The sequence below is a fragment of the Marmota marmota genome, unplaced genomic scaffold (genome assembly GCF_001458135.2).
Source record: "Marmota marmota marmota unplaced genomic scaffold, marMar, whole genome shotgun sequence".
In the NCBI taxonomy this organism is placed as follows: domain Eukaryota; kingdom Metazoa; phylum Chordata; class Mammalia; order Rodentia; family Sciuridae; genus Marmota; species Marmota marmota.
In genome coordinates this window covers 12,134,680-12,145,645 of record NW_025999942.1, presented here as the reverse complement: position 1 = coordinate 12,145,645, position 10,966 = coordinate 12,134,680, and the positions used below count along the sequence as shown (strand labels likewise).

The following is a 10,966-nucleotide window of genomic DNA, read 5'->3' as shown; positions in this document are numbered from 1 at the left end:
TATGATTTTTCCCAACCTTTCACTTTCAACCTGTGTATGTCTTTTCCTATCATATGAGTCTCCTGAAGGCAGCATATTGTTGGATTTGCTTTTTTAATCCAGGTTACTAGCCTTTGTGTCCTGATTGGTGAATTTAAGCCATTAACGTTTAAGGTTACTATTGATATATTGTTCTTCCAGTCATGCTTATATATTTATTTATTTTAATATGGCTCGTTTTTCCTTTTTAGTTATTTTTTTTTCTTCCCTTTACTGAGTTACCTCCCAATGTTAGTTTTGGGTGCTGTTTTTCAATTCCTGTTCTTGTAGTGTTTTGCTCAAAATGCCTTGCAGTGCTGGTTTTCTGGCTGCGAATTCTTTTAACTTTTGTTTATCATGAAATATTTTAATTTCATTGTCAAATCTGAAGCTTAATTTTGCTGGATACAGTATTCTTGGTTGGAATCCATTATTTTTCAGCATTTGAAATACGTTGTTCCAGGATCTTCTCGCTTTCAAAGTCTGTGATGAAAAATCAGCCGTTAACCTAATTGGTTTACCCCTGAATGTAATCTGCCTTCTTTCTCTCGTAGCTTTTAATATTCTCTCCTTGTTCTGTATGTTGGATATCTTCATAATTATGTGTCTTGGAGTTGGTCTATTATGGTTTTGAATGTTTGGGGTCCTGTAGGCTTCCAGGATTTGGCAATCCATTCCATCTTTCATATCTGGGAAGTTTTCTAGGATTATTTCATTCAGTAGATTGTTCATTCCTTTGGTTTGAACCTCTATACCTTCTTCTATCCCGATGACTCTCAAGTTTGTTTTTTTTTATGACATCCCATATCTCTTGGATAGATTGCTGGTGATTTCTTAACACCCTTTCTGTGTTGACTATATTCTTTTCAAGTTGATAAACTTTGTCTTCATTATCAGATGTTCTGACTTTTATTTGATCTAGTCCATTTGTTATATTCTCATTTGAGTTTTTATTTGGTTTATGGTTTCCTGCATTTCTAGGATTACTGTTTGATTTTTTTTTAAATCTCTATCTCCTAGTAGAGCTCGTTCTTTGCCATTTGAATTTGCCTATGTAATTCGTTTTCAAAGTATACTTTCATTGTTTGGACTTGCTGTCTAATGTCTTCTCTAAGATTCCATTCCATCTGAGTCAGGTATGCCTTGAGTTCTTTCTCTGTCCATTTTTCTGATGCCTCTAGGTTCTCCTGTGAATTTAAGTTGTCCTGCATTGTTTGTAATCCTTTTTTCCCTTGTTTTTTCATGGTGCTCACGTTACTTTCCAGCTCTGTTTGACTGCTGTGTTTCTGTTTTCTTCTTTAAATTTGTTTTGGTTTTTATAGTTCCAATATCTCTCCTTTGTGTTGGGAGACAATGTTTAGAGATGCTGGATTTAATTGTGATTTACAGTAAATTCATTGGTTTCATTAAAGGCCTACAGAATTTGATGGCATGTATAGAATTGAGGTTTGAACTTAGGATTTTATGTTGAGGTCGGGCGATTTGATGGTATGGAGGTTAGTATATGTTAGCTACTTTGGGGGGTTGCTCAAATGAAGGCGGGTATTAACAAGAGGATAGACAGGAGTACTTGGGGGTAGTTAAGGGCTTAGGTGGACTATGGACTGATTCGTAGTATTCATCTATTTGCATTTAGTAAGTTGTACGTAATCTGGGTGGTCATGCTTAAGAGGAAAGATGGGGAAAAGGTAAGGAAGCAAACCAAGAAAGAGAGAGGGAGAGAGGAAAGAAAGAAAAGAATAGAAAAGAAGAAGAAATGATAATAAAAAATAATAATAAAATGCAGTAAAATAAAAATTACATTTAAAGAAATAATAATATAATTATAGAAAAGAAAAAAATTAAAATTAAAAAATTTAAAAAAAATGAAAAGAAAAAAGGGACACTGTTAGGCTTCTATTTTCTTCGCTTCTAGTAGGTGGTGCTGTGCCTTCCGGGCCAAGATTTTGCCCTCCAGCTGTAGGAAACAATCCGTGTGAGGCCGCTCCCCCCCCCGCCCCCGTGTCTCTCAAAACCTGTAGCTTAGGTTTATTACTGGTTTCTAGTCCCCTGGCTTCTGCCAGCCAGGCCTTTCCCAGTGTGATACCTCTCAACAGTTTAAGCTACATTCTGTGCCTGCAGTTTTCTGGACGTGGAGCGCAGCTTTTGGGAACCAGCACCTTATTGTGTTGATTCCCTCTGCTAGCCCCTCCTCCTAGAGCTGGCGAGACAGGTTTTGTTTTGGCCAATGGTGGGAGGGGGGAGTTGGAGGTCAGGTGCCTTTACCTTTCCCCACACCTCTATTTACGCTCACTCTGTTAATCACGCCCCTGGAAAGCCGGGGAGAGATTTTATGTGATTTCCCTGTTGTATGGGAGATGGTCTAAATGACACAGACCTGTTCTATCGCTGAATGAGCTGCAATCTGTCGAAAACTGGCGATGGTGACGTCAGCTCTCCAAGATGGTGGCCGCTGGCTTCCTCGGTGGGCTGACCGTTGTGGAGGACAGAACTGGACCGCTTCCTTCCCCCGTCTCAAACCCAGAACTCAGCCCGGAGCACAGTGAGGGCACAGCTGGCAGGAGCCCATAGAATCTGCAGCACCGTTTCTCTGCGTTGCTAGCACGCCGTTTCCCAGCAGCGGGGTGGGCCGCTGAACAAACAGCTTGAATCTCCGGGCGGACAGTTCACTCGCAGTTGAGCCGCAGTAACCGATCCTCGGGCGATGGAAATCCTTCCTCTAGGTTTCGGTGCACCCCAATTTTGCTGGAAATTCCTAACAAGATAGCTTTTGGCCGTTCTAACTCGTCATTCACCCGCACAGTGATGCGGTACACGGGGGTGATGCATTCCATTCGCCGCCATCTTCTCTCCCATCTTTTAAAAAAATTTTTAATATTTATCTTTCAGTTTTTGGCGGACACAACATCTTTGTATGTGGTGCTGAGGATCGAACCTGGGCCGCACACATGCCAGGCGAGCGCGCTACCTACCGCTTGAGCCACATCCCCAGCCCGGCACTTTTTCTTGATCATCTGTGGGTCAAACTTATCTTAATTTCCCAGGATGCAAACTAGTGATGAACCTGGCAATACTGTTGAGATCGAAGCTTCCTCCCATCTGGGTTTTTGGAGACCTCTCTCCATGAGCTTCTGTCAATCTGGCACATCAACTCTCAGCACCTGGACCTGCCAATCCTCATGGTGGCTGGATTGGCAGGTCCTAGAGTTCTCAGTTGCACTGTGCCAGAGACCCAGGAGAATTCAGAGTTAAGGGCATTTACTGATCTTCTCACTGCACTATATATTTTCTAATTCTGAAAACCGAACAAAAGGGAGCAGGAAGAAGAAGAAGATGGGAAAAAAAAAACCCCAAAACCAAAAAAACAAAACAAAAAACAAACAAAAAAAAAACACCTGTACACTCCTCTGTTCTGTGGATTTAAGAATCATTGGAGGGTAAGGGAACATCATCAAATGGTTATTAGGCAGAAAAATGCCCTTTTTCCTGGAAAAGTTTGTTGAAGGGGTTGATTAAAAAAATGCCTCCCTCTTACAGCTTTAAAAAAAATACATTGAGCACAGGAACAGTCATGGGGATATCCCAAACAGGCTAGTAAAGGCTTACTATGCAAAGAAAGACAACTTGGGCATTTTACTAACAGTTCTCACCCTAGAGTCTGAGTGATGGTGTCTGATCAGTGAAGGAGGCGCACAGAGGAGGGATTGGATTTGGGGAGTGTGCTGGGGCCCTGTGGCAGTGAGTGTCCTTGGTGTATTCCGTCAGGACCATATTTCAGCATTCAGAGTTTGGCTCCCAACGTGGGAATGTGTTTACCCCACTTCAAGTACGGTTTATTCTGAAGTATGGGTGAAGCAGGCTCCTTACCTGAGCTGGTTTAATCGTTTGCTCTTTAATCTTAATTGCTTTTATTGCCATATACCAAATTTTCTATGCACTTAATTATATTTCCTTGTTGTCTTTCAATTTTCTTGATGGAAAAATGAATTGACAGAGTTAAAATGGGAAGTAGCCTTGGCCATGTAGCCGCAGGCTCTTCCCAAGTGATGCAAGTCTCTTTGCTTCCTTTCCAGTCAGGTCTGACCTGACACCCATCTTCTCCTAGGTGAGGTTGGCTGCCTTTGCACCAAGTATGTAATTCCTCACACAAGCTTGTAACTGTGTCCATCACAAGATGCAGAAAGGGCCTCCTGAGAGCAGAAAGAAAACAGGGCCTGGTTTGGAAAGCCAGGGTCTCTTCTGCCTAAAAGGATATTTCCCCCGCCCCTCACTAGGATAGGTCCCTTTGCAGTGAGGAAATTTTCCTGAAAAGGGCTTTTGCCAAGATTCAGTTCTTCTGGCTTTCTTTATCCAGGAGTCTGCGACATCTCCTGTCACTCACAACCCCATATGTGCATATGTGGCTGGGGTGAGAGAGGGGTCTTGTGGAGCCCTGGCCAGTCAGCAGGCAGCTGGTGGGAGAGGGGGCCTTCCACAGTCTCAGAGGCCTTCATCTCTCACCCTGTGCAGGTCAGAATCCATCTCCAGGACTGTGTCTTCTCTGCTGTGTGAGGCCCAAATGGTTCTGGCTCAGATCTGTCTCCCTGTGACCTGAAGATGCTATGAGGTCCACAGGAAGGATGCCAGGACTCCCCAGAAGGCAGGAAATGGTGAGTGTGTGGGGCCAGGACTGCTCAGGGAGGGTGGGCTGGTTAGAACTGGTGGGAACCAGCTGGAGTGGACTCTGTCAGTGTGCAATGAAGGCAGGCAATTTTCAGGGGATTTTGACTTGGGGATGGGCTTTCTATGTGGAAAGTTATTGGCCAAGGGGGTCACTGTCCCCACTTTTACCCCAGGAGTCACTCACCTTTCCCACCCCATCTTCGACATGTGTGGAAAACAGGGTCTCAAGTTCCCTTTCCTCTCCCAGCCTAGCCCCTCTTAGGGCTGGTGGTAGACCCCTAATCTTATACCCTGTCTACACCTTTCCAGACTCCAGCTCCTCCTCCAGTTCACAGCATCGTCATCTGTTCCCTCACTACATTCAAGTGGGCACAGTATTTTAATTATTAATTTTTCACTGAAAATTTCTTTCTTGTTTGTGAATATCTGCCACGAGGGCAAAGTAGAAAAGAGTCTTGTGGAGCTCCACTGTGGAAATTCTTGGGTCTGTCCTTGGTTTTCCCAGGACAGATACCTTAATATCTTTGGGCACAGGTTCCCTTTGGACACTTTGCAAAGGCTTGTGTCCTGAGCCACTATCCTGGCCTTTCCTGGGGCTGCCACAAGGTGCCCACAGTTGCCCTGTGTCCTGCAGGTACAGGGAATTTCAGCCTGGGTCAGCTCCTCCTAGAGGACAGCATGAGTTTTGGGGTGCAGCCTCTCAGAGGAGCAGCTGGGGGCCTTGGAATTGAGGAATCTCCTGTAACAGGCCTCATCTAGACTGCTGCCTCCTTGGGACATTGTCTCCTCAGAGCCCTGTTCTGCTTTCTTGGAGACAGGTAGACAGTCAGCCTGTAGATGCTGGTACTGAGGAGCCAGGTGAGCAGTGATTTCTATCACAAGTTGTGAAGGATCAAAAACTGAATCACCCACCCCAATGCAGTGCTATGCAAACCTGAAAAGCTTCACACAGTGGAATCAAGGTCTCCTGGGAGGGTGATCATGGAGACTATCAGTGAGCAGGACCAGGTGGGAGGAACCCCAGCTGCAGGAAACTTACCTGCCCCTTGAGCCCAACATGTCTGTGTTCCTTCAGCACCAACCCTATCTGTGTTTCTCACTTTAAAATAATCTGCTTTATAGATAAATGCAATATTGGAATTCATTGTGATGTATTTATACAGCACATAATATAGTTTGTTCCATTTTATTCAACAGTTCCTCTCTAAATATTAAAAAGTTCTGGGGATGTGCCTGAGTGGATAAGTTTCCCTGGGTTCAACACCAAGTACCAAAAAAAAAAGACATTAGAGTTATTTATAGTAAAAACATGCCAAGTTGATGAAAACTCTTGCTGAATTTCAGTTTAGACTTCATTATATTTTGAGACATATTGAGAACTCTTTGGCTTTGTGTCCCTCCAGAGGTGCTGGGACACAGAAGACACTCTGCTGATTGCTGTGGACCTCCACCAGGCCACCTCATGATTGCACAATCATCTCTCTATTCACATGATCCTGGATGGCACAGCCTCTTATACACCTAGGCTCTGTGGTATCAGTGGTTCCTGGGCCACAAACCTCCCCAGCATGTTGCTTTACCAAATCCTGCAGTTGACAGTGCATTAGGTTTGTTATACCAGCATCACTGCACACACAGAGTCCCCTTACTACAGACAACCCTGTATATGTGGCCTATGTGACCAAACATGTTTGTGAAGAAAACATTTTTGTGTGGCTCCTCACTGTGTGTTAGAAAACCAGCAGTCTCTGGTTCAGACAGTGTTGACAATTGTTACACAATTTTTTTATACCTACTAGGCTTGGCAAATTACTTCTTGACCACTATGAAGTCTATTTTGGAGATTTCTAAAATTCTGTAAGGCTGTCATTTGAAAGAGGTGACCTTTGTTGACACTGAGTTATTCCTACGACACATGCATCTTTCCACTTACCCTATTCTGCTTTGATATTATTAGTACTATTAAAAATTTGTTGTTTAAGAATTATTGTTCTTGTGTGCTGCTTGCTTAGACTTGGTCTGGAGTAAACAAGTTGCGGTCTTCTAATTTTTCTCAGTCCCCAGTGAACACATTGTGACTACCTGGATTAAATATTGTCTACTAGGAAGCTCCAAATCTCCTTGAGTATAGGGTTTGTTTTTTCACTTGTTTATTTTCAGATGGGTGATTCTTTAGGTTCTAAGGTAACAGTGGAACAAAATAATAAGATTTCTGAAGGAAGGCCAGAGGTTCAGTAATGAGTATGTTTACCTACAGTCTCAGCACTATGACCAGTGTTACTGCTTAGTTTGGTGGGATGCCTTCCACGTCCTTAGCTCTCTCTATTATAAAAAGCCAAGCTTTATCAGTAGGGACTTCTTAGGGTAGATACTCTCAGGATACTAATGTTAGATCTTCTCTGCACATGAAGTAGGAGACCTTCAATATTCCATGTATTAGATAACCTGCAGAGGATTTAGGGGTGACCAGGAGCATGCCTTACTCACTGGACTCTACAACAAGAAGGGTGTGTTTGCTCTGCTGATGCTTTTCTGGATAGTTCAGGCCTTAAATTGGAATCCCTCTGTTTGGGTAAGTGAGTGCACAATAAGAGTACATGTTTTGATGACAAAATCATGGAATAAATATTTGGAGACCACAGAAATGTGAGAATATCCTACATGATGAGAATAGAGCCCTAATGCTGTCAATCTCTCCTGGCCTGCACTACACTTTTCTGGAATACTTTAGAATTTGGTGGCCTTTGAGGATGTGGCTGTGAACTTCACCCAGGAGGAGTGGGCTTTGCTGGATCCTTCCCAGAAAAATCTCTACAGAGATGTGATGCAGGAAGTCCTTAGCAACCTGGCTTCTATACGTAAGGATGTTTTTTTCATTATATAACCAAACACTGAGTAATTGGGAGATTGTTTTGTTGTTGTTGTTTTTTTTCCCCAAATCAAGGATTGAACCCATGGGTGTTTAATCACTGACCCACATCGATATCCCTTTTTTTGTACTGTATTTAGAGACAAGGCCTCCATCAGTTCCTGAGGGTGGCTTTGACTTTGAGACTCTTCTTCCTCAGCCTCCCAAGCTGCTGGAATTACAGGCATTGGCCCCAGGGCCTGGCAAGTGGGAGTTCTATTCTCATGAATTTGGAATGTGGAATGATAATGCATGGGGAATATATTGGGCCTAATGTCTTGCACTCTGCAGCATAAATCGCATATTCTTTTTCCTTTTTCTTCATTTTCATTTTTGCATTAGGTTTGTTTATAGTTTTAACCTCATAATTTTCTTCTGAAATCTTGATAATTCATAATGATTGTTTCATGTCTACATTTTAGGAGACAAATGGGAAGATGAGAACAGAAATCCCATGAAAGATCTAAGGTAATTGTGTCCACTAGAGGAAACAGAGTGTCTGGAGGGAATTGTAACATGTTCTATAATTTTATAAACAAGTAGATAAAATACCCATGATATGAATTATAGTTATTCTTATTTAACCATAAATATGAACTTTAATGTAAGATACATGTTTAGTGTTTTCAAAAATAAGTCATTTGTTGACAATGTTGAAAAATGCTGTCCTGATACCATTGTTTTGGTACTAGCTATGAGAATCAATGTTACAAAGTCATCATTACATTTAGTTTCAAACAGTTTGGACATGACAGAAAAGTAATACTTTCCCTGACACTGGTAATAGTGTAAGTGTAAAATCAACTAATGAATATAAAAGCATTAATGAGCCATATAATGTTTCCATATAATGTTTTTACAGAAGTCATATGGTAGGTTCTGGAAAAATATAAACAGGTACTTATTGTGGAAGAACTTTTAGTGAGATTCCAAAGCCTAGTCTTCATCAGAATTTGGACAAGTCTTCATATATCTCTTTTTCCTTAATAGGCACGTTATATCTCACTCTGCAAAGAAAGCGTGTAAGAATGAGGAGAATGGAGGGAAGCCATATAAACTTAAACTGAACAAAACATCTTTAATTTCTTGTACAAGTGTTCAAAGACAAGCATCAGTGCACACTGTAAATGAATCTTATGAATGTCTGACATATGGAAAAGAATGTAGTTCCATATATTTTCAAAAATACCAACAATCTCATACTGGAGAGGTAATCTACAGATGTAATCAGTGTGGGAAAGCCTTCAGTCATTCCTCTTACCTTCAAGTACATAAACGAATTCATACTGGAGAGAGGCCCTATGAATGTAAACAATGTGGGAAAGTCTTCAGTCGTTCCTCTTACCTTCAAGTACATAAACGAATTCATACTGGAGAGAGGCCCTATGAATGCAAACAATGTGGGAAAGCCTTCAGTTGTTCCTCTTACCTTCAAGTACATAAACGAACTCATACTGGAGAGAAGCCCTATGAATGTAAACAATGTGGGAAAGCCTTCAGTCGTTCCTCTTGCCTTCAAAGACATAAACAAACTCATACTGGAGAGAAGCCCTATGAATGTAAAAAATGTGGAAAAGCCTTCAGTCGTTCCTCTTACCTTCACATACATGAACGATTTCATACTGGAGAGACGCTTAATAGATGTAAACGATGTGGGAAAGTGTTTGCTACATCCAGTCAGCTTCATTCACATGAATGGACTCATAATGGAAAGAAACCCTATCAGTGTGAACAATGTGGGAAAGCCTTCATATATTGTTCTTCCTTCCATCGACATCAGCGAATTCATACTGGGGAGAAACCCTATGAATGTAAGGAATGTGGCAAAGCCTTTACTTATTCCTTTTATCTTCAAACACATAAACAAACTCATACTGGAGAGAAGCCTTATGAATGTAAACAATGTGGAAAAAGCTTCAGTTGTTCTTCTTACCTCCGTAGACATAAATTAATTCATACTGGAGAGAAGCCCTATGAATGTAAGCAATGTGGGAAAACCTTTACTTATTCCTTTCATCTTCAAACACATGAACGAATTCATACTGGAGAGAAGCCCTATAAATGTAAAGAATGTGGGAAAGCCTTCAGTTGTTCCTCTTACCTTCAAAGTCATAAGCGAACTCATACTGGAGAGAAGCCCTATGAATGTAAACAATGTGGGAAAGCCTTTGTTTGTTTGAGTTACCAATTGCAACATGAACGAATTCATACTGGAGAGAAGCCCTATGAATGTAAACAATGTGGGAAAGCCTTCATACGTTCCTCTTACCTTCAAAGACATAAACGAACTCATACTGGAGAGAAGCCCTATGAATGTAAGTAATGTGGTAAAGCCTTCACTACTTCTTCTTATCTTCAAAGACTAAACAAAGTGACACTGTCGAGAAGCCCTATTAATGTAAATAATTGGGAAAAGCCTTCACTACTTCCTTTACATTTAAATACATAAACAAACTCAAACTTGAGAAAAACCCTATGAATGTAAACAACGTAAAAAAGTCTTTGGTGGATCCAGTCAGCTTCATTCACACGAACGAACTCATAAAGGAAAAACACCCTATGGATGTAAATAATGGAGGAAAGCCTTCTATAGATCTTCTCACCTTCACAGACATGAAAGACCTCATTCTTCAGAAAAGCCCGATAAACAATTGGGAAAGCCTTCAGTAGTTCCTCTTGCCTTCACATACACGAACAATTTCATAAAAGAGAAAAGCCTTGTGGTCATAAACAATGTGGGAAGGCCTTCAGTACTTCTGCTTACCTTCAAATGTGTGAATTAACTCATTAGAGAGAAGCCTTTCTAATGGAAGCAGTGTGGGAAATCCTTCACTACATTGAGTCACTTTTATTTACTTGAAAGAACTCATGCTGGAGAAATGCCTTGTGAATGTAAACAATGTGGGAAAACCTTTGCTTGATACAGTAACATTTTAAAACATCAAACAACTTATGCAGGAAAAAATCCTTACTAAAGAAAAAAACGTGAAATGACTTGATTTTTGGGTTCTGTTTTAAACCTGAGAGTAATTGTATTGTAGAAAAGCCCATTGAATGCAAATAAATAAATAAATAAAAAGAGAAATAATTTAATATTCTCAGTCACCTTCAATAACATGAAAGTATTCATGGAAAAGTTGTTGAGTGTGTGTGTGTGTGTGTGTGTGGTGTCTGTTTACATCTCCACATAAACCTAATGTAGAATGATGGATTGTTCCTGGAGGGGCAGAGGCATACAGGGCAAAACTTCCGGCATAAGTAGCAAGTTGCAGGTTTAAACAGGTCATGAAACCTCAGAGGTCTTGCAGAGCATTTATGGAACATGAATTGTGAAAGAGATTTTGTGAGGATCCCAGTTAAACCACCATGTCTAGATTT

At 41.2% G+C, this 10,966-nt stretch overlaps 1 protein-coding gene across 1 annotated transcript in view; it reads left to right on the top strand.

Moving 5' to 3' along the window:
* LOC107153297 (zinc finger protein 14) overlaps window positions 1-10,676 on the top strand; it is a 37,099-nt gene extending 26,423 nt beyond the window's left edge. The window contains exons 3-5 of the mRNA XM_048801246.1: window positions 7,412-7,538; window positions 8,011-8,056; window positions 8,579-10,676. Coding sequence (XP_048657203.1) covers window positions 7,412-7,538; window positions 8,011-8,056; window positions 8,579-9,911 — 1,506 coding nt within the window. The 3' untranslated portion in view covers window positions 9,912-10,676. The remainder of the gene's footprint in view (window positions 1-7,411; window positions 7,539-8,010; window positions 8,057-8,578) is intronic.
* The last annotated feature ends 290 nt before the right edge of the window (window positions 10,677-10,966 follow it).